Source organism: Canis lupus, chromosome 12 (genome assembly GCF_011100685.1).
Source record: "Canis lupus familiaris isolate Mischka breed German Shepherd chromosome 12, alternate assembly UU_Cfam_GSD_1.0, whole genome shotgun sequence".
NCBI lineage: Eukaryota > Metazoa > Chordata > Mammalia > Carnivora > Canidae > Canis > Canis lupus.
Window position 1 is genome coordinate 67,618,595 of NC_049233.1, and position 24,911 is coordinate 67,643,505.

At 37.2% G+C, this 24,911-nt stretch overlaps 1 protein-coding gene across 7 annotated transcripts in view; it reads right to left on the reverse strand.

Annotated features, from left to right (window-relative positions):
- Positions 1–24,911, reverse strand: part of CDK19 (cyclin dependent kinase 19) — a 161,891-nt gene that overhangs the window by 38,115 nt on the left and 98,865 nt on the right. For 4 of the 7 annotated variants that reach the window (XM_038554949.1, XM_038554944.1, XM_038554946.1 and 1 more), the window contains 3 exons: positions 12,399–12,488; positions 11,406–11,516; positions 8,406–8,546 (listed from right to left, as the gene is read on the reverse strand). In XM_038554949.1, coding sequence (XP_038410877.1) covers positions 8,406–8,546; positions 11,406–11,516; positions 12,399–12,488 — 342 coding nt within the window. The remainder of the gene's footprint in view (positions 1–8,405; positions 8,547–11,405; positions 11,517–12,398; positions 12,489–24,911) is intronic. The other 3 variants (XM_038554945.1, XM_038554947.1, XM_038554948.1) reach the window with 1 other exon arrangement.

A 24,911-nucleotide genomic window follows, 5' to 3' on the forward strand; every position in this document is an offset into this window, starting at 1 on the left:
ATAATTCAGTCTTATCATCCTGAGAAATTAAGAATGCCAGAGGTAGAGTGCCTGTCTCCTTTTCTCTGCCATGGTGGTGTATACCGTTGACTGCTCTCGGTCATGTCTTCTCACAAGGCTTTTGGGATCAAGGGATTTCCCGCAGAGAAGCAAAAGCAGAATCGTCCCATTCCCTGGTGCATTCAGATGAAGACTGGCAATAAAATCAGGTGCAGCTCCAAGAAGAGACATGAGAGAGGAGCCAAGCAGGGTCTGTAAGGGATCGCACATGAGATGGCACATGTATTTGTGCTGCATGAAGGTCACGTGCTCATATCCTATCACTCTGTAAACATCATGCCTACCTGAACAATAGACATGTTTCATGGTAGGGGTGGGGGGGGCGGTGATCGTTCTCTATTAACTATGCTTCTGCACCAGTAGTTGGTTCAGCAATAAATAAGGGAGAACTTTGGTTTGGGGGGGCGGGTGGGAGAAAAAGAACGTCAGAGGTAGAAATTATGAAACTGAGCCCTCTCTTTTGACTCTGAAGACACAAAGGTGACAGACCTACAACCTTACTCCCAAGTTCACTGTTCCCCAGACAGTGGCAGGCCCAGGATTAGAACTCATGTCTCTCAGAAACGTACCACAGGCCAGGGTTATGAGAACAAAAGCGCACCTGGAAAAATGCACAGTGCTTAATTGATTTATGGCCCTCACCTCTAGAAAGCTTCTACTCAGATGAGTGCTTAGTTGGGAATACAATCACCCCAAATAATCATCATATGCAATCTCCCAATGAAATAAAATAATCAGTGCATGCATGTAAGATCCCCTCTTGAGGAAAACACCGCCATGCTCAACAAGGGATCACCCTATAGTGCTAGTCACCTAGGATGCCTGTGGCAGAGACTACCCTGGTATATAACATTTGTCCAAACTCATCAATATGTAACTAAAATGGATACATCTTATTGTATGTAAACTCTACCTCAAATAATACTAATTTATTTATTTGTAAAGATTTTATTTATTCATGAGAGACACACAGAGAGAGGCAGAGACACAGGCAGAGGGAGAAGCAGGCACTCTGTGGGGAGCCTGATGTGGGACTCGATCCTAGGACCCCGGGATCACGACCCGAGCCAGACACTCAACCACTGAGCCGTCCAGGTGCCCCTCAATAAGACTAATTTAATAAAATAGTATGCCTGAAATGATTCTTCAGTTTTAAACACAGGCCTCAAAGTGCTGGGGCTCCCATCTGTGGCCCTTGATTCTTAAGCAGTTCAGGCCATTCCTGTCACTGTGGCTACTAAAACTTTATGCTAAAGTCAGGCTTGTCCTGTCCAAAGAGCCTTGTCCCTGAGCTGAACCTTAAGAGGTCTCATACATTTTAAAGTTGGCCCTCTCAGAAGTGTGGTTCTTAGTGTGTATCACCTGTCTGTGGAACAGATGGTGCAGCTTTATACTTCGACTAAAATCGACAGATGTGTAGGACTCTGCAGAAAGCTCCTAGGATGGGCTTATGGGTATGGATGATGGAAAACCTGTCATGCCAAAAATAAAAAATAAAAATAACATCCCAGGGCACCTGGGTGGTTCGGTTCAGTGGGTTAAGCATTTGACTCTTGATTTCAGCTCGGGTCATGATCTCAGGGTTGTGAGATTGAGCCCTAAGTCTGGCTCTGTACTAAGCATGGAACTTGCTTAAGATTCTCTCTCTCTCTCTCTCTCCACCTCTGCCTCCCACTTGCACACACTCTCTCTCTTAAAAAAAAAAAAATCAGAGCCCATATCTAGAAAACATGTCAATAATACCTCCTTACATTTTAAGGTATGTGTCGCGGTACTCAGAGCACCGTAAGAAATAGTATCTTGCATGATCATTGCAAGGCCTACGTCCAGGCAGAACAGGAGCCACTGCACAGGGGTGACATTATGACCATCAATGGCCTTCAGACTGCAGACATGAACTACTGAGCCACAGACTCTCAAGGACCTAGCTCTAGGAACTAGTAAGGCACCAAAGGTCACCAGCAGGAACCCCAAGGTGATGCTTCAGCATGACAAGATCTGTAATTGTCCAAAGTTACCTAAAATTGCAAGTTAGAAAATAATCAAGCCGTATTTTCCTTTTTCATTGTTAGCTCTGCATTCTAAAAAAAAATTATGATGAAGAAGTCATATTAAAATAAATACTACTTTCTGCCATAATTGTATAAGCAGAATGTTAACTTAATAAATCAAATAAAAAATAATAAAGAAAAAGTCATTCAACTAGCATGAAATTATTAGGATGAAAAGTAAATTATTAATTTTGATTTCACTTAAGCAACTTTTTTTAATTCGTATTTTTAAATATGAAGACTTGGCAAAAATGTTACCAAAGTTTAAATATAAACAGGATGAAACACAGTCTACTTTTTTTTTTTAAACACCGAGAAGCATGTTCAGATGTTCCTAATAGGGCTCTACTGTGTAAAGCAGAGGGGCTAGAGTTTCAGACTAAAGGAATTCTGGGGAAGAAGGCAACTAAAGAAAGGGCATCTTTGGATTGCTGATGGGATCCAGAAAGAATGCACAAAAGCTTATACAGAAGGGAATTAGGAAGAACTTAGGAACTCAGGAATTAAGACTGGGAGACCAACAACTGTACAAAGTACCCATCATTATTCCCATTTTACAAGTGAGTAAACTGGGGCTTATGGATCAAGATTAGGTATCTTAGAAATGATTTTTTTTTAAGTGTAAGATCTCAAAGCTCTCATTTCATAAGAACTAAGCAAGGCTAACCTCTAAAACATTACTAAAATTCTTCAAAATGTCAGCATGATGGCTCCAGATAGATTTTACGGGGTTCGTTGTGGTATAACACGTTCACCTTTTCAGGGCCTGTGTAATATAGACAAAATTAAAGACTTGATATATCTCCTTGTCAGACAAGGTATGAAGAGAAGCTGTGCTACACACAGAGGTTTCTAGAAAATTCACCAACCACTGAGCACTTATTTAAACTTTCACAAAGATTAACAGAATTAAAATAAAATCTTCAAACAAACAAACAAACAAACAAAACCTGATTTCTTCAGGTTGATCTGTCGGGATCAATTATTATTTAGGTCAGCATTTCAGTGTTTTAAAATATAGTTGTAAAAATGCCACTGACTCAGCAGAATAATGCTAAACTGTATTAGTAAAAAAAACCCAGTTGTGTTGTTCTCTTTAGTTCAGAGTAAGGTGGGACAGTAATTCTCCTCCAGCTGAGTGGAATCAGACACCATCTTTGACTTTCATATATTGGTCTTCCATAGACAATGTTCCTAAAGCATCTTCAAAAGCTCTCTCTTAGCTAAAGGACTATAATATTTCATACTTCCACATAGTGTCCTTTCACTGCTTGTCAGCTACCTAATACATTGCAGCAGCACTACTAACTGTGGGAAACTTAAATTTTTCTTTGCATTTTTGCCTTTGTTTGACACAAATGCGTGAAAAATAAGAAAGCAGTAGTGAGAAGGATAGGACTTAAACTGTATAACAAAGATGGGATCTCTAGGTATATGCAAAGTGAAAAATTCTGGATCTCAATTGAACACATCCTCTAGATTTAAATAGATTTAACCTGTGGTTCAGTAGCAGGTAGGGAAGGAATGAAGGGCACAGGACAGGAGGGGAAATGTAAGGAACGTATACCAAATTCTGGAAATAAATCACTGAAGAATGTTTGCAAAAAGGAAAGGATAATCGGTACATTATACTATGCATTATTATTACTGTTAATTTCTAATAAAATAAGTCTTTAGGTCTATGACAGAAGCAATTTTTGATTGCCAAAATTAACTTCCTCCTCAACTAGAATCTCATAAAATTTCATCATGTTTGAGGACAATATAGTTATTTGTGCCCATAGACTTCAAAAGAGTACAAATTCACCCGCTATTGTGAACAATAATTACCCATTCAAACCTGAAGGTAGAGTTTTGGGATGGGACCCCCCACAAATATTTTTTAAAAGACAGAGCGGGCCAGGGCCCTGGAGCATTTACTCAGATCTTTCATTCAATAAAGACCTAGCATTAACCATGTGTTAGGTACTGAGACATGAAAGCGACAAAGAGATAGTTTAACTTATAGTTCAGTTTATGCCACTGATTCAGTAGCAATACCAAGTAACTAAGGAGCCATAAATCTTAACAATACCATCAGTTAGCCAGTATTTCTCTACCTTTGCTAAAGAATACTATGCGATTGCCAGATGCTTTGCTGAAATTCAAGCAACTTAAAACACAAACAATATACCAACACTATGAATACAAAAATTAGTAAGATATGATCCTTGTTCCCCAGAAGCTCATAATTCTGAAAAAGGGATAAACTATATCTTGGCATCCTTCCAGCCTACCAGAATAGTAATCGCATAAAAGTGAGTCATCCTATATTTCATCTTCTTACTCTTAGCTATATCCTGCTGTAAAATTAAAATACATCTTTTTTCCCTTGGTGTTTACAAGTTCCAAATATTTATAGACTCATGTCTCTACTTTTCTGTCTCTTGGCCAAGATGAATATATTTAGTTCCTCTTCTCCTTTCCTTTTAAAGCAATTCCTCAATATAAGTAATCTTTTTAGTGACTTTATTTAAATTCTCTATTTTGGTTTTAAATTCTGGGATCCAAATGACATAACTAAATACTATTCTGGATATGTAATCAATCACAATGAAAAATCCCAGCCTTCTTTGATGATATAATGTCTCTGTTTGTAGAGTCCAAAACACTGATTATAATCTACTTTTTAAATTTTGGAGGTCATACTAATACATTGCAAACTTACATTTACTCTAACACCTGTAATTATATGGATCTTGCAGGTTTCACACATCGTCAAATGAAAATTTAAAGACAGTCCAGTCCATACTCTGAAACAATTGTGACTAACAAATAGTGTAAAGCCAAATTTCTTTTTTTTAAGTCAAATTTCTTATAGCAATAGGAAATGAAGCATTAAAATAATAAACCACTCATTGACTAAAATTGCAACTCTATTAAGCTCACAGACAAAAATAATTTTTCAAATGTCCACATCACATGTTTAACACATTTATATTTAATATGCTTTATATTTCTATACCTAATACAGAATATATCTAAAGTAAACATTAGTTTAAATCATCTACTCCTGAAAATAACTTTAGCAAAACCATGACAATATGGTTCAGCTCTCATGGATTCATGATCAGGGAAAAGAACTAAGCAGGCTGCCCACAGGTACATTCCTACTAGTTCAAAGTTCCAAATATTATTAGTTACTTAACTGAAGAATAGAGACATTCAGTGAATGTTGAGTAAATTATGAATGCGCTCTGAGGTCAGAACCACATTCAGAATATATTTTCAACACTGTTTATGCTATGGATGAGGTAATGATAATCATCATCATCATCATCATCATCATCATCATGTGGTGGCTCCTTTAATTGGAAAAAAATTTTTACCCCAGGAAAAAATTTTCATTCTGTTGCTCTCAATTTTTTTAAAGTAGATTCTACACCACACACGAGTTTTGTTGTTTTTTTTTTCACACATGAGTTTTGAACTCACAGCCTTGAGATCAAGAGTTGCATGCACTACCGACTGAGCCAGCCAGGCACCTCTGTTGCTCATAGGCTTTTCATACTAAGAACAAACTCCCTAGCCTGATATCTAGGGCTGCCTTGATCAGGCTCTAACCAGTATCTTTCTAGTCTTAACCACATAACTACCACAACTTAGCTTATCCATGTTGGAATCAGACAACTCCATACCTTTTGTGAGGTATTTTGAGTGCTTTCTCACCTCAGAAGTTTTTACACCCAACACTGCTCCCTCAAATCCCTACTTAGGGGGTCAGTATGGCCGAGTAGTCTGAGGTGCAAGACGCAAGCTTCACTTCCTCAAATCTCTATTTAAGTTTTACTTATCCTTCAGTGTCTAGCTCAAGGGGCAGCTCTCTGAAGCTTTCCCTCATCCCCCCATCATAACCTCTTCTAACCTTGAGTAGCATTTAGTCTGTGCCTGTCACATAGCCATAATTACATTCTTTCTCATCTATCTTATGGCATAACTGTTTGTGTGTATGTCATATTTCTTCCTTCAGAGTAAACTCCTGAGGAGATCTTTGATGGAGTCATATTTGTGTCCCCATCCCTCATGCTTTAAACATACAAGCTAATAATAAATGTTTATTGTGGACAGTGTGTTGAAATATATATATGTTACTTGATCCAAAAGCATACCATAATAATCGGTATTCTTACTCATATTCACTCACTGACGAAATATTTCCTCAGGACCTGTTGTTTACTCAGGTAATACTAGTGTGCCAAAATGAATCACAGACCCTGCTCTCTCAAGAAGTGTATGGTCTAGAAGATGTTCTAAGACAGCTACATAAATTACTATAATACTAACAAATAAATGCCATAAGGGAGGTCAAGAAGTACAATAGCAATCAACAAGGAGACATGATTTGCAAGTAGGAATGGATATGAGGGTAAGTTTTAACATTTGTGCAAGTCCTCAAAGACAGACACTATTTGAATATGTAGAGCTGGGGTAATAAATAAAGGTCACTGGGGCAGGGAATCTCAGGATGACACAGGGAACAATCAATAGTATAAATGGAAGATTACGGGGATAAAGAAAAATTCTGAAGGCAGTAGGAGCTCTATCTGTAATGACCTTGAAAGCCCAATAAGGAACTAGAGCTTTAGTCTGTAAGCAATGAGGAACTATTTCAAAGTTCTCGAGCAGGGCAGGAGCTATATAATTACTCAGAAGGTGCAAAATGGATGGAAGGGAGACTGTTTGCAAGGAGGCAAGATAAGAGGTTAGCACCACACTGCAAAGAAGAGACAAGAGAGGCCTGAACTAGGAATGAGACACTCAGGATGGAAATGAACAAATGGAAGAGATGTTAGAGGTGAAACTGACAAGACTGGATGGTCTTTTGGTAATGGATACCGAAGTTTACCCTATAGTGCAAGAGGTAAAACTCTCTAGGCGGAGAGGAGGGTGAGTCCATAATTAAAATAGACGCTGAAGCAGCAATTAACCAACTAGGATGAAACTAAGTCCTAGTCATACCAAGTTTTAGTATTAGTGGATCCTCAGGTGACAACATCAGAAATAAAATCTGTCAGTCTATGCTGTTTAGAATAAAATATACAATCTTGTGGAAAAAAGAGAAGAGTTGAAGTTAATCTTCAAGAGATTCTGATTGATGATTCAAATATGATCATGACCTCAAAAATAACTCACGTCGGTTACATCAAGTACGTAGCAAAAATCTAAAACCATTTACGATGGAAGTTTTCATCTAGAACCCATGTACCCATGTAAAAATGTGCTGGTTCATGGTTAATAGCAAAGGGGATAGGTGGAAGTCTTTGAGAATCATAGTTCAAAATTTTAAGGTGAAAATACATTTGTTGAAATGGTAAATCCATCTTTTTTGGTCACTGTCATTTGGTTCCAATTTAACTTCAATGTCACAGCAAGAGATAGTCAAATCAGATAAGGCTCAAATCAGATAAGGCCCGACTGACAGGTAGATCGTTCCTTTCTATAACAAATACTTTTCTTCAATTAGTAAAACTGAGTCAACCTAGATTTATCCCCACCACCTCCCTAGAATCTCCACAGGCCTAAGAAATAATGATCATGAAACCACTTTTTCAAGGAGAGTTGGAGAATAAAACTTCCCTTAATTGGAAGTTAAAACTCATGATATTACAACTATTCAGTACTCATATTTTCTTATGAACAAACAAAAAAGATCTCATCAACATAAACTAAAAATGACAATCATGCAAAGATAACTAGAATTTGACATTAATAAATGTTTATCACATGTGTACTAAAAAAAAAAGTAAAACCAAACATTTGATTTGTTGATAATACTTATAACAACATTCATTGATAATACTGATAACAACATTCTATTTACTGTATACAATGTCATTATTTCAACTTAGCTCTTAAGGAGAAAAACGAGAACTCAATCTTTAATTTTTAATGTTTTTACTAATAAGGAGCAATAACATGAAAAACAAAATGTATTGAAAGTCACATATGAAAAAAAAAAGTCACATATTACTATTCCATTAGGATTATACCAATCATTTTTTTTTTCCCCAATCATTCGTTTAAAACCACACTGACACTTTATAGCCAGGCATAAATATAGTGGAAGCACATACACTAAATGTTAATAATAGTAATCTTTTAATTTGTAGACTTATAGGTGATTTTATTTCCTTCCCTTTTGCTTATATGAGCTTTTGAAATTTTCTACAATTAATGTTTATAATAATTGTACCAGAAGAAAAGGTATTTTTTAAGAGAAGGGGATATTGATCAATTTAAAAGAAACATACTTACCAGATCTCTGTGAAGCACCCAATTTGCATGAAGGTAATGGATACCATCAAGAATCTGGTAAAGTAATGATTTAACCATAGATCTTGGCAACTGCATGGGCTTCTTATTTGCTTTTGATGCACGATGAAACTTAATAATATGCTAAAGATTAAGAAAAATAAAACATGCTATAATGATATATAGTATTTGCTAATATCTATAGCAATAAAACACAAGTCTGCAATAAACTCTTTACATTTTAAAAATTACTTACTAAAGGCCGATAATGATGCAAAGAAAAATTATTTGAATAACAAGGTCAACCAAATGGCACTGATATTGGGGGTGAATGTGACAATGTTATTGTGGGTATAATGACTCGATTTGCTGGAACTATTAAGATTTCCATAAAATAGGACTGAAAGGTAAAAAGCATTGATGTTTGAAAGCCTGCATAAAAACAGTACTAGTTTTATTCTCTACCAGAATGAGAGATTAAAAAAAAAAAAAAAAGATCCTTAAATCTTTACTGTTCTTGGTTTTTTATTTATTTATTTTTTTAAGTAAACTCCATGCCACACACATGGGGCTCAAACTCACAACCCTGAGATCAAGAGTCGCATGCTCTACCAACTGAGCCAGACAGGCACTCCTAAATCATTACTGTTCTATAAAAAGTTAGCACTTCAAGCATTTGTGTAATGTCACTGACTATGTGTACATTTGAATTATTGGTAAGCCTCTTTTGGCACAGAAAGAAATCAGGATACATTCCTGGTAGTTAATATTAAATAGGAAATCACTAAAACAGTGGAAGGAGAGAAAAATGATTAATTCAATCCCACTGAAATAAATATAACTGTATCAACATATTCAAATTTTTATGTCCATATGTTATTTTCTAAGTTATAAAAACATTATAATGATAGGGAAAAAAATGCTACCTGTCCCCCAAACCTCCACCTCCATCTCCACCTCACCCCTCTGCAAAACATGACATAATGGGTATTAAAGGTCATTTAAGCCCCTATTAAAATAATATCGGTAAAGCTGTCAACAATGCTCCACTAACTTTAAAATGGCCAAATCGGGGGGCACTAACTTTAAAATGGCTCAGTTAAACATCTGCCTTTGGCTCAGGTCAGGATTCCAGGGTCCTTGGGTCAAGCCCAGAAGTAAGGAGTCCCTGGTTCAACAGGGAGTCTGCTTCTCTCTCTCCCTCTGCCATCCACTCCCCAACCCCCTGCCCCACTTGTGCTCTCCGGCTTTATCTCTCTGTCAAATAAAATATTTTTAAAAAATAAAATAAAATGGCCAAATGGCATGGGAAAATTTTAATCTATTACATACCCTTCTTGCTTGTTTATAAACCGTTTAACAACGTGTACTTTACTTAACAAACTAATAGAAAATTAGGGTTTGTACTATAGCACCAGTGTCCAAAAAATATATATAATAGGGGTTACACATTTCAACTTTTTTTTTCAAGATTTTATCTCTTTATTCTTGAGAGACACACAGAGAGCAGAGACACAGGCAGAGGGAGAAGCAGGCTCTCCATGGGGAGCCCAATGGGGGAATTGATTCCAGGACCCCAGGATCACGACCTGAGCCAAAGGCAGATGACGCTCAACCGCTGAGCCACCCAGGTGCCCCACATTTTAACTTTTTATAGCCACATCAGAAGGGGAAAAAAAGAGAAACAGGTAAAATTAATGTAATATATTTTAATCAACCCAGTATATTCAAAATATTATCGTTTCAACATATAATTAATATAAAAATATTAATGAGGTATTTTATATCTCTTTCATGCCAAGTCTTCAAAAGTCAGTATGCATTTTATATTTATAATGCATCTCAATTTAGACCAGCTACACTTCAAGTGCTCCATAGGTACATGTTGCTAGGGGCCACCATGGGGCAACACAGTTCTAAGGACTTAACTAGTCCGATGCACTACATGTCCTTTCATCATATCATGTGTTCAAACATTATCACATTATCAAGTAAACCTGGGCAGAAATATAAACCATACAGAAAAATGGGGAAAACACAACATTTATGAATATCCATGAAAAAGAAAGGAAAAAAATTCACTGAACAGCTTTGACAATATGCTATAATAGCATAAATTCTCTAAGTTCCTTCAAGACCTATAAGTCTGTTAAAGTTATTCCTAAATAGATGTGTAATTTATATAGATGATAAACCACACCATGTTAAGTCAAGACTTAACTATCCAAAATTTGGACTTACTACCAAGCTTGATTTTTTTTTTTTTTTTTTTTTTTTTTTTTTTACTTTTAGCAACTTCTTGGATAAAATGTTTAAATGCCCTGATTTCTAACTTTAAAAATTTGGAATTAGAATTTTTGGCTAATCTTTGCAAAACCACACATATGTACTTCTATTTCGTAGAGTCGGTTTTAAATGGCAAAATGCTGCAAGGGATTGACCTCAACTTAGAAAGAGAAATTATTCACAAATACATAACTGGTGAAATTTGAACTACTGTGTGTACCACAAAAGGAAGCCACTGGGTGGTTCAGTGGTTGAGCATTTGCCTTTGGCTCAGGGTGTGACCCCAGGTCCTGGGATCCAGTCCCCAATTGGGCTCCCTGCAGGGAGCCTGCTTCTCCCTCTGCCTGTGTCTCTGCCTCTGTCTCTGTGTCTCTCATGAATAAACAAATAAAATCTTTAAAAAAAAAAAAAGGAAGCAATTTTCACTACACTTATCAGTAAACTGTCATTGATTACTTGCATAAAATGACGATCTCACGCACATTAACACTTTCTGCAGTGAAATTTTTGAATATTACAAATGCTATCTTCTCAGTATAAGATGACAATGTTTATTGCTCAAATTCTTTTAAATCTGCATTTCATTTAGTATTTATTTTAAACTCCTCTAAACAAAGCAAGTTTTCCTTTACGTGCATTAGCAATACGTAGTGCATACATCTGTTGCTCCATACCTAGATAACACAGCCTTAAAAGATAAAGTGACTTCAGACTTACCCACAAATCATGTTCTGCATAATCAAAGAGCAGCCACACCTTCCTGTCACTGTGAGAAAGGAACACCTTCTGCAATGCGATCACATTCGGGTGCTTCAATTCTCGCAATAGCTGAATGCAAGAGGAAGAGAGGGGTCACTCTCCTGTTCTCAAGGAAGAGGGAGTGATGCATTTTTCTATAGCTTTCCAGCAAAATCTTTGAAAACTTAGACAATCTAGATGAGTAAAATAAAATTAAAAAGAAATACCCCTACTCAGAGAGAACCTCTGCTACATCTTGGCACACATCCTTCCAATCCTATTCCTAGGTGTATGTGTCTGTTTTTAAAATGCAATCATTTTAAACAGTAAAATGTAAAATGGTAAACAAAGGTAATATCATATCACTAAGTAACTAAATATGTCTTGGAATGCTGTTGGGGGGGCAGGAATCACGTATTAATTCTGGGTTTTTTTTCTACCTTAGCACAGTATGTGCTCAGTAAATATTTGACAAAAGAAGGAAAAAGATATTTAGCAATCCCTACACTTAACCATGCCTAGAGCATGTGGTTGACGTTTTTTAGAAAAGCAGTGAGCATAAGGTAATGCCTTTTATACCCACTGATTAAAAAAAAAAAAAAGTGGTGTAGAGAAGAGGTCCCATAAATAGAGGAAAAGAATAGGCCCTCACAGAGTAGAAGCTGGACCCTGAGAAGAAGAAGGAAATCATAAGAAGATAGACCAGATCCGCAAGTGAAAACTTAGCACTTGGCACATCACAGGCAGTTGTCTGATAAATTATTTAGCAACAATGACTTTAGCTGTTCAAGAGGAAAGCCTTATAAACGCGCCTCCCTCAGGCTGTCCTTAACCGGTTCAGATTTAACACTAGCATACTCAATGTGATATTCTAAATGTCTTTTAAATGTAAAAATCTGTGGGACATGCAAAAAGGGAGAAGGAACAAAATCTCTACTGAATACTCTCAGTGTGTAGGATGACTTTACATACATGGTTTTTCTCTCGTTTAATCCTTTCAACAACCCTATGGTGCGCATGGTAGCTGAAGTCCAGTGTTATAAAAATAACTCGACCAAACACCTAGAAAGAGAATAGGTTTGCATTTAAAGGGATCTGACTAATTTCAAAGTCCATGTTTTTCCCAGTGTGGCTAAAATCCTTGTCTTTCATTCCTATAGTGTAATGGGCAAGACAGACGTACAAATCGATCAACGAGACAAGAGAAAAAGAATGAATTGCTTACTCATTCTAATAAGTGTGGTTATTTTTATTTTTCTTTTTTTCCTAATAACTCTAAATGAGTAAAGTATACCTTCGGTGCCTCTGCTGGAATCATGTAAAAATCACGTGAACTACCATCTCTGGAACTTTTATAAATTACTTCCCGGTTGCCTGATTCTTCACTACTTTCAAGGTTAGGTGTCCCAGTTCATCAATTCTCTCATTTTGGCTTCTGTACTTCAGCTCTTGCTGCTCTTGGACCTACACTTTGACCACCTTGCTGGAAGGTGGTGCTTTGCCAGCTATAATCTGGGCATGGTTCCTGGATGTGACTCTTTGGGTTCTCCTTCAACCCACATGCCCTGGATCACGGCTAAAAAGTAACCGTTAGGATGGGCTGGGCTGCCCCTAGACAGCCTTCTACTTTATAGTCTGCCTCAGGATTCTATCCATACTTCCTACTGGATCTAGGTGGGAAAGGAAGAGCTGGAAGAAAATGTCCGGGAAGATCTAATAGTCCTACTCCCTTGGTAGGAGGAAGAGAGGGGGGCAATTAGGTGGGCAGCTCTGTTCCCACTGCCCAAGAAATGTTCAACAATCCTGCTTCTTGCTTCAGATGCAAACATTAGACATAATATACTCCTAATTAATGACTGAGTCAGAGAAAGTGGAGGATGCAGAGCTGTATCCAGATAGTTTCCTGCTTTTGAATGGCTAAGGCTCCCAGACTCAGGGGCTCATATGTCTAATAACCCTTCTTGCCATGGTCAACTTCAAGCACTTGGACCCTCACTGCCTCACTGTAGGCCTCACTGCCGGTGCAATGTCTCGTCGCCCTTTCTTTCTGACTCTTGGTGTTAATGAACTAAGAAAGTTTGGCTTTATTAAAAGTCTCTACCCAAAATACGTTCTCTTTGTTGCCTGAAGTGGAAGGGGGGGTGAAACTCACTTCTGCATCTAAACCTGGCTCTGACTTGTCCAGGGGAAGGGATGTCACATGTAGCAATATTTAATCAATATCTCTAAAAAGTTATGTTTTATGTGACTACAAATTGGTGATCCCTCTACAATGAAAGCACTTTAACTCCCATGTTTAAAGAGTATTTTGAATAGGTGACACATTTACATGGTCCCAAAATCAAGGGTACATAAAACGCTATCCATTGAGATGTTTCATTACCACTCCTGCCCCTGCAGATCTTAGTCCTCCTTACCTGCTGGAACTAACAACTTTTATTAGTTAATCCTTCCAGTGTTTCTTTATGCAAATAAAAGCAAATATGAATATATATTTTATCTGGCCTTATAGTACTACTTACTATCTACCCTAAAAATTCTCTCCAATATCAGTATAATATTAACATGTAGAAATCTTTCTTTTTCTTTATTACAGGGGTGATATTCTTGGGTCTTTTTCTTTCCAGGTTCCTTTTTTTTTCTATTGTGGTAAAATATATATGACATAAATCTATCATTTCACCATTTTTAAGTGTACAGTTCAATGGCTTTAAATATATACACACTGTTGTGCAACTATCACCACCATCCTTTCTCCAAGACTTCTTTTAACATCTCAAATGAAACACAATACCACTAGGGCGCTTAAGTGGCTCAGCGGTTGAGCATCTGCCTTTGGCTCAGATCATGATCCCAGGGTCCCGGATCAAGTCCTGCACTGGGCTCCCTGCATGGAGCCTGCTTCTCCCTCTGCCTGTGTCTCTGCCTCTCTGTCTCTCGTGAATAAATAAATAAAATCTTAAAAAAAAAAAAAAGACGCAATTCCATTAAACAATATTACCCTATTCCAAACCCCTCTACTACTCTACTTTGTCTCTATGGATTGGACTATTCCTGGTACCTCACAAAAATGGAATCATATAATATTGGTCCTTTTGTGTCTAGCTTCTTTCACTTAACACATCTCCCAGGTTCATCCATGTTAGATCATATGTCAGAATTTCTTTTCTTTTGAAAGCTAAATATTCCATTGTAGGGGCACCTGGGTGGTGTAGTCAGTTGAGCGGCTGACTCTTGGTCGTGATCTCAGGGTTGTGGGATGGAGCCCCACTCAGGCTACTCACTCAGTAGGGAGTCTGCTTGAGGATTCTCTCTCCCTCCCCTTCTGTTCCTCCCCACCATGCTATCTCTCTTTCTCTCTCTCATTCTTGCTCTCAGCAAACAAATTTTTAGAAAAATATTGCACTGTATGTACATAGCACCTTTATTTATCCATTCATCCTTTTCATTATCCCATGGACACCTGGCTTGATTCCGCCTTTTGGCTACTATGAATGAATAACACTGTCTTGAACACTGATGTACAAATACCTCTTTGAGTACTTGCTTTCAATTCTTGTATATACCCAGGATTATTCTTGTATATACCCAGGAGTAAAACTGATGTATTCCATGGTAATTCTATGTTTAATTTTTTGAGAAGCCACCATATATTTTTCCTTTTAATACAACATACAGGAGAGAAAAGTGTAAAGTTTGCAACTGCATGGACTTAGTAGAAATTTTTCCCTCAGCCCCAAATTTGTATTTTCTACTACAGCAATATACACTTTCTATTTCTGCATATGTGCTGAGTCCGACTCTACAGGTCTCTGTAAGTCACTCAACGTCTACATGAAGGCAAATGAGGCAAAGAAATAGCAAACTAATGCTACCCAAGCCTATTCTGCTTCTTCTTTGAATTTGTCTTTCACTCTACAAAGTGGTATTTCAAAAATACAAAACTGATCATCTCCAATACCAGGGATGGGTCTGAGGAAGTAAAACAAGAGATAAGACAAAGGCCAAATAATGGGGAGCCTTGTAAGCCGTGCAGAAGTGTCACCAGCAAGGCTCTCTGGAAACTTACTGGGCACAGGGGATTAGTGGAGAAGCCAGTTGATATTAAAGGTCCCACACTTTGACAATATTCTGTGTATGTTTCTTGGTCAGGTCACTGAACAAGCAAGTTTGAGGGTACTGGAGATTTGGCTTCACAGAACCATCTGTACTTCATGTTTATTTATATTAGTATATTTTCATGCTGTTTTCATGCTGTTTAACTGTTTACAACTGCCTCCCATTAAACTATGAGGACAATTTTTAATTTATTCCTGTTCATTTTATATGGCTTGGGTCACAATCCTAGGGTTCTGGGATGGAGTCCCACATCGGGCTCCCTGCTCAGCGGGGAGTCTGCTTCTCCCTCTGCCCTTGCCCCCTGCTCATGATCTCTTTCACTCTCTCTCTCAAATAAATAAATAAAATCTTTCAAAAATAAAATTTTTGAATCTAAAACATATCTGGTTCCTAAGGCTTCATTTAAGAACTAGGGACTTAGGTATTCTTTATTTATTTTATCTTGTCTATTGTCTGTCTCTTGCCATTAACATATAAGCTCCATGAAAAGCAAAGTTTTTGCTGGTTTTATATGCCACCCCCCTCCCCCTTAAAATGGTGCCTAGCACATAGTAAGCACTCAATAAATATTTGCCAAAAGAATTAAATCTACTGAACCTACCTAGTTCTTACGAGATAAACCAGGAAATAGCTTGGAATATTATAAAACTTTAGTATCCTTTCAAAAGGTGTTTTGAACGATTTTGTTTTTAATAAACTAAATAGACCATGTCTGAAACAGTTTTTTTAAGGACACTGACTTACTGCAAGCTACATTTATTTTAGGCTTAAAAAGGAACAGTTCTCTCAACTAGCGCCCACACTACCGGAAGTGGAAGAGAGCTGCCTTGATGTAAAGAGCAGAAACACAGTTCTTAAGAGTTCAGGGTGAGGTATTCCACCTGTGTGGAACCTCAAGAGCAAAAGGGTGCTGCGAGGGTGCTTCTTGAAAGGGCCGTGAATGAAATAAACACTACAAAATTCTGAAGAAAATGTACACAGGAAAAAGGGCAGCATGGGGGACACACCTAGAAAATTAAAGCAGAGATTAAGCCACTCAAGGTTAGTTTGCTAACAAAATGCTAGATCCGAAACAAATGCCACACAACAGTGTACTCTCTACCCTGATTTACAGAAGCAAACAAACAAAAACAAGGAAGTTTCTCTGCCGCTATTTGCTGAAGAAACAGCAAACATAAATGTCCAATAATAAGAACACTGGTATGTGAATTGTGGTATATCCACATATTGTAAACTTACATGCATAGGCCAAGAGCTTTTAAGTACCTGAGAAAAGACATATACTACAATATTGTGATATAATATAAAAAGGCTGCAAGATATTAAATGTTTATCAAATAGGAAATACATCAAAGCATGAATATAGTCATCTCTGGGTGGTGGGATTAGGTGTGGTTTTTAGTTCTATTTTTGTTTTCCAAGTTCTCTATAACGAGCATTATTTTATTATTTAAAAGTTCAGGGGGGTGGGAGTGAATGGGTGACGGGCACTGGGGGTTATTCTGTATGTTGGTAAATTGAACACCAATAAAAAATAAATTAAAAAAAAAGGAAAATAAATAAATAAATAAATAAATAAATAAATAAATAAATAAATAAAATTCACACACATGCAGACACACACCCCGAAAGAAAGTTCTTTCTCTCCAGAAATCTACCTGCTAAGATAAGATACTATCAAATTATCACAGCTTCTTATGTGATTGATTTGAAAAGGGACTCAAAGAAAGAAGGAGATGGGTGTGCTTGGACCTTCCTTAATTCTTGGCAATATCAGATTCTACCAATGGACTTGAATCTCTTGTCATGCAAATATTCATCCAACACGACATCACGCAATTAGAGATATGCTTTAATCATATCTAAACAACAGTGAAGTATAATGTGACTTTCCTGTGAAAAGCCCACACTAAATGATAATATTTTCTGTGCAGATACTCAGAGCACTAACATAATCTCAACAGAGCTTAATGAAGAATGTGCAATGAACATGCCTACATTTTATCTGATCTTCCTTCAAGGGCATATAAGCAAATATAAAGAGTATCCATTTTTCACTATCCTAAACATATAATAATTTAAAGTTACAACCCTAAACTTTTCTTAAAGCACAATTTAGGGTCCTGACTCACGTTGGGGAGGCTTGGGAGACTAACAACAACAGAGCCCATTTTTAAAAAAAGATTTTATTTATTCATTCATGTAAGAGAGAGAGAGAGAGAGAGAGAGACAGAGAGGCAGAGATACAGGCAGAGGGAGAAGCAGGCTCCATGAAGGAAGCCCGACGCAGGACTCAATCCTGGGACTCTAGGACCAAGCCCCAGGCCGAAGGCAGCACTAAACTGCTGAGCTACCCAGGCTGCCCCCATTTTTTTTTTTTTAATACACACATCTTTCTTCTCCTCTCATTCTGTTCTCCAAGTCTCTGATGCCCCCATGGGTTCCAGATTCCTCTTTTAGGGTATCCTTTTAGACTTCAATCACTCACTCACTTATCTCAAAGTAAATTCAATTTTCTGTTCTTTTTTTTTTAAGGGGGGGGGAGAGAGATGAGGCAAGAGGAGAGGGAGAGAGAGAAAGAATCTCAAGCAGGCTCCATGCCCAGAGCAGAGCCCAATGAGGAGCTTGATCTCACAACCCTGAGGATCATGACCTGAGCTGAAATTAAGAATCAGATGCTTAACCAACTGAGCCACCCAGGCACCCTCAATTTTCTATTTTTATTTGACCTGTTGAAAGTAATTGCATGATTCATTTGATTATCAATCTTTCCCATTGTGAAAATGGCTTTACTTTAGGAAGCACTGAATGTATCATTTTTCAAAGTGTATGACCCCCTCCCCTGCAAAAAAGGAAGACAAATAAGGTAGTTATTTTATGGCAGAGAGGGGACTCACCTAATTTCAAAATGCCACAGTCTTCCCAAACTGAAACCTAAGAATTAGCATTTTGAAATCTGACACTTCCACATCTTTGACAGTAACCCTTTTGGAAGCTGATCTTTGCAAGCATATAGATACATTATAACCCTCCAGCAGGTGGCACTCATACTCTGAAAAGGGGTCTATAAAACAGTAACCCAGCTTTGGTTCACGGTGGCCTTAAATTATTTTGCTTTATTTTACTTTAGGGACACTGCTTGGGTACTAGACATAAACATCAGGGAGGTCAATGCTCCCACTACCACAAAGTAGAAGCGATGGTGAAGCAGCAGGCATAATGCAAAAAGTAGGGGTTTTCGAAATCTGAGATCTGAGTTTGAGTTCTGACTTATCAACTGTATGACATAAAGCAAATTGATTTCGAAACCCTTCTGAGCCTCATGGAATAATGAATACCTACTGCCAAACAAACACAGTCTCTGTAAGAATTAAGGAATATAAGTACATTGACCATGTAACAAAAATGCATAGGGTATGCTACATACTTGATAAATTATAATTATTGCTCCAATTAACTCTTATTAACAAGAATGGGATGTGGACTAAATGACATAATATTTGCAGAATGCCTGGCATACTATAAGTTCTTGATGAACAATAGCTGCTATTGTTGGTAAACATAAGTGGAAGAGACCAACCAGTCTGGACAGAGAACCTGTTAAAGGGGGATGTGCTGTGATGTGGAATGCCATAGCATCTCCTTACCAAATTCCTGAAACAGCCCCTGGTTGAATCCATGATAATACTAAGGATACAGAAGTTACTTTCTTTTCCATTTTGTAACAGTCTGGCTTCCTCAAGTACCTGTAGTACTTGAGGTCTGAGAGAGATACTTGAAACCAAGTGAGGTCTGTAATAAATAAATAAATATGCCCTCAACTGTGAGAGATATGTTTTTTTTTAAACGATGAGTGTTTAATCTTTCATGTAACATATTCTATAGGATAAAGTTGTACGTTTCTTATAAATCAACGGCACTCTGAATATATAGTTTAAATATGAAAAAAAGAATCAGATGCATATCAAAATAAAGAGTTTACAAAGTAAAACCTACATAACTGGAATTCTCCAGGGCTTTCTGATTCATTGAGGTAGTCAAAAAATCTTTTCTTGTTTCAATGTTCCCAATTAAAAATTTTCCCTACCCTCACAATGATCAAAACTAAATTTGTCTTTGACTCTAGAACATTGTTTTAGAGTCTTGGGGTTTCAATAAGTAAACCTCTAACAAATGTTGATTTCCTTCTCATCTCTCATTTCCCTTTCTCCTAGAAGAAAATGAGGAAGGAAAAAAAATCCAATTTAAACTCCTTGTTTAGATCCTTGCTTTAAGAAAAAAAAAAGTATTGTCTTATTCTCCATAATTCTGCTCTAGTTCTCTTTTCCTTTTCTATTTGGCAGTCCCTCTTGACATCTTACTCATGTGTCTGAGGTTTAGCTATTACTTTTATGGAAAATCCCAAATCTCAATCGCTAGCTCTAATCTTGCCCCTAAACTCTGACATCAATTCCCAACTATGCATATAAACATCCTCATGAAATCCCACTGTGCCTCAAAACCCACAGATGCAAGACTGAACATCACTTGCTCACCTCTACCTCCCTCTTAGTGTGTCCACTACTGCAATTACACTAATACTTCCTAATCACCAAGATAGGCTCAAAACTTATAATCAATCAGTTTCCAGTCACTGAACAAGTGCTACGTAGTCTGCCTTTTTTTTTTTTTTTTGTACTCTACCTTTTAAGTGCCACTCATGAATTCTCATCTTGACAATTAAAAGAAAACCCTTAACTAGTATTTACACATGTGCTCCTCTCTCTACCTGGAAAGATCCTCCGTATCCTCTTTGTCTCATTAATGCCTACTTGCTTTTTCAGAAAGGAGGAGTTCGTCATGGCTTTTAGGAAGTCTTCCCTGAAACTCCTAGTCAGAAGTAGGTATCTCCTGTTTCTACCCATTATGTATTTCTTGTTAACACACCATTAATTAAATAAAATTATGATGTAGTTTAATTATCTATCTCCCTTAATAGATTATGAGGTCCTGGAGTACAGAGACTATATCTTGCATCTCTACATTTCCATTGTCTTGAACAAGCCAGACACATGGTAGGTGTTCCAACAAATGCTGGCTGAATTGATGAGTGATGATGTATCTCCTACCTCTTCTAATACATCCTATGCATCAACATCAGAATATCTTCCTAAAATAAAAAGTCTGATAATGTTAACTCTCCCATCTCAAAATCTTAAATGGCTTCAAAGTTAAAATTCCTAAATAGAATATTCAAAACCATCCATCCCAAAGGCTAAATCTATTTTTCCAGAAATAATCTCTTGGGGGAGGGTGTTGGGAGAATCTGAGACTCAAGATAAAACTGCGTTGTAGGGCAGCCTGGGTGGCTCAGTGGCTTAGTGCCAACTTCAGCCCAGGGCCTGATCCTGGGGTCCCAGGATCGAGTCCCACGTCGGGCTCCCTGCATGGAGCCTGCTTCTCCCTCTGCCTGTGTCTCTGCTTCTCTCTCTTTGTCTCTGATGAATAAATAAATAAAATCCTTTAAAAAAAACTGCATTGTAAATGAGGCAGATGGATAAGATCCAAATTAAGGACAAGTGAGCTTTTTCTTGATAAAGGGAGTAGTATCATAATTGCCATATGTCTGTCTGCCTATGTTGTGGCCTTCACCATAAGGATATTTCCTATGCCACCATCACAAATGGGCTCCCAAGGTCTCTGTACTGCACAGAATTCTGCCCATTACCCAATATCTCCCACACAGCCTTGCCCTGGCTCATGGAGATGAGGCAGAAACATGATAGAAAATACCCAGCAGGAAGAAAAGAAAGAAAAGAAAGAAAGAAAATACCCAGCAGGTAGCAGTGAGAGGAGGAAAAAAAAAGTCAAAATTCCTTAATAAACATGAATGCCTAGCATACTGCAGGCACAGGGAGTCCCCTCAGGTTAGTTTACGGCCTAATGGAGACCAAAGAGGAGAAAGATTGAACAAATGATTATAACTATTATGAGGCTATTAAGAAAAATACAGAATATGCAAAGACAGCAAACCTAATCTGCTCTGGGAAGTCCAAGAAGGTACTCTTACTGAAGATGCTTGTTGGAAAGAGCACTGAGAAGTACAGAGCCTCAACCTGCAAGGACGTGCACTCAGCAGTTATTCTCATTATGTCATGAAGACACCAGTTCAAAAAAAAAAAAAAAAAAAAAAGAAAAGAAAAGAAAAGAAAAGATACAAACTCTAAGAATCCTTCACTATTCATCTTTTAGGAGCAAATATCAAATGAAAGTCATACTTTATTCTAAATTTGCCATGGCACACTTCTAACACTGTGTAGTAGAGATGGCTTTTCTTTCCAGATGAATATTTATAAAACCACCTAGCACAGGATCTGGCACAAAGCAGACACGTAGCAAGTTTTATTGAATGAGAAGATGAAAGCAACACTATATGAACTGGTTTGCAAACACACCGGTTAGATGACATTTATTCCACATTGAAAAAAAATAATATTTTTAAAACCAAGAAACAAAATTTCTAATAAGGAATTTAGTGAGTCTGAAACTTGAAGTCGGCATTTGATTAATTAAGCAAATATAGTAGTCATTTTATCCGCAATGGTCATAATAAACCTCATTTAAAAAAAGATTTTATTTATTTATATTGAGAAAGAGAGAGAGAGAGCATAAGAGAACAGCAGAAGAAGAAGAAGAAGCAGACTCCCCGCCAAGCAAGGAGCCTGATGCGGAGTTTGATCCCAGGACCCTGGGATCATGACCTGAGCTGCAGGCAGACACTTAACCAACTAAGCTGCTAGGTGCCCCTTATTTTTATCTTAGTGCACTCTCAAGCTATCTGGGTTCACACCTAACCCATACCTTTATAACTTATACTTCTAAAATATACAGTTTACATTCTCTTTAACAAAAGCAGGTGACCAAATAGCCCTGAAAGCCATCTCCTACCTACTCCCTCCCTGCCCCGCCATCTAGATGGTTCTGGCTGAGGATCTTTACAGAGAGGGAAGGGGTTTTGCTTCTGAAGGAATTTGTTTAATACATGTTGGAGGTTCTGCTTTTCAGAATGACTGGCATTATCAGTGGTCAGATACCCCTCCCATACCACTGCAAGAAATTGCACTAACATTTACAACTTATAGCTAAAGATTTTGATTAAATATTAACAACTAAAATACCAATATCAGTAACTCAATGTATTTTACATCACTATACTTCTAGAGAATGTAAACACAGTGAAGACAAGGCTCAAGTAAATTAATCATTCATAGTTCCTGAAGACCTCAGAGGAATTCAAACAGTAGTAATAAGTAAAGCTACTAAATGATCTGACCAAAATGCAATCCAGGAAATGTCCACTGTATTGTTTCCATTAAACAGAAAATTCACTTCCTTCCTACTCTGCTAAAAAACCTTTGTATGCATTATAAGCAAACACAGAGGGGGGTGAGTTTCCACAATGAAACAAATGACTTCTTTTACATTAAACATCTATTAGAATTAATAAATCCTAAATATTCCCACTGAGTATTAACTTTACCTTTTTAAAAGAGCTTTACTGTGACATATGTGGCTTTTATGAAAATATGTTAAAGCAGTGATGGGGGGGAACCTAGTAATTACTGCATTATAATAATGAAAGGGAATTCAAAATACTGAAACTTTCAGTAATATTGCAGTTAGCACAGATGTAAAAGGGACAACATTAAATAAGCTTCCTTTGAATAATCTTGGAGCTTTGAAATGTCTTCATCCAAGGTCACTTGAAAAATACATATAAAATGTCAAATCTCACTTAACTCTCCTCTGAAACATAATTCTTCAATATAAGTTCTGGTCACACTTAAAACAAACATCTGCTATAGAGAAAGCTTCTTTTAAATAAAATTCACAGGGAAAAGGTTAATAAATGTGACTACAAAACTATCTTATTCAGAAACCATATCCTAAACAAAGTCAAAAGGATATTAGAAAACATCACCAAATTGTAAGACATTAATAATAAAGGGCTAATTTGCTTCATTTATAGGGCTTACAAACATTAAGAAAAAAAAAACTTTGATAAAACAATGGGCTGAGAGTATGAATAGATATTTCACAAAAAGAAATACAAACTAAAATACTCAAAAATTATATGAAAAAATGACTCAATTTAAGAATGCAAATTGAAGCAACGGAGATATTTTTCATCTATCAGATTGGGGGAAATGTTAAAGCTTAATAGTATCTAAATGGTATCAATAGGAAACTGGCTGAGTAAATTAAGGACCATCCCACCATGGAATATTATATAGCCATGAAAAATAGTACAGTAAGAATTAGATAGATCTGTATTGTTGGTATGGAAAGAGTACCAAGATAAAATGTTAAGTGATATAGATGGAACAGAATATATAACATCTTTTGGTACTTTTAAAAGTTATAGGGGTGCCTAGGTGGCTCAGTCAGCTGAGCATCAGAGTCTTGGTGTAACCTTAGATCATGATCATAGGGTTGTGGGATAGGTCCCTGTCAGGCTCCATACTCGGCACAAAGTCTGCTGGTCCCTCTCCTTCCCTCTCTGGCCCTCCTCCCACTCCCATGTGCATTTGCTCTCTTTTTCCAAAATAAACGAATAAAATCTTTGAAAAAAAAATTTTTTAATAGAAGATATATAAGTGCTGAGAGACACATTTAAAAAAATCAGTAAGGCCAAAAGGAGTCATTTATAGTGCCTACTTTTGTACAGAAGCACCAGGCTGAGGAAGACAGAAGTTTAAATTTTTTTCACTTTAAATCTTTTGATATTTTTTCAATTCTTACTATGCTATATTTCTTCAATATTTTTGAAATGTCAATAGGAGTTACCTGAAGGAACAAATTATGCATAATTTGAATTTGCTACCTTATACTGCTCTGCATTTTTAAATTAACTTTTATAAGAATCTACTCTAAGATATTGATTGCAGCTTATAACCCATTAATGGATTATGAAATCAGTTTAGTGAGCCGCAACCAGCATTTCCCATTCACCGAGCGAAATCACTTTGGGACTAGAGCAGAAAGTAATTGAAAACACCAAAGTGTACCTCATAGATTATGAGCAAGAGAGAGCTAGAGCAAGAATGGATCACAGTCAAAAAGGGTTTAAAAATCACTGCTCTAGGATATTATATGTTAATACAATTTGGGTCACGAAAAATCTTAATGGGGCAGCCCCGGTGGCTCGGCGGTTTAGCACTGCCTTGGGCCCAGGGTGTGATCCTGGAGACCCGGAATCAAGTCCCTCGTCGGGCTCTCTGCATGGAGCCTGCTTCTCCCTCTGCCTGCCTGTCTCTCCCTTTCTCTCTCTCTCTGTGTCTCTAATAAATAAATAAAATCTTAAAAAAGAAAAAATCTTAATGACCT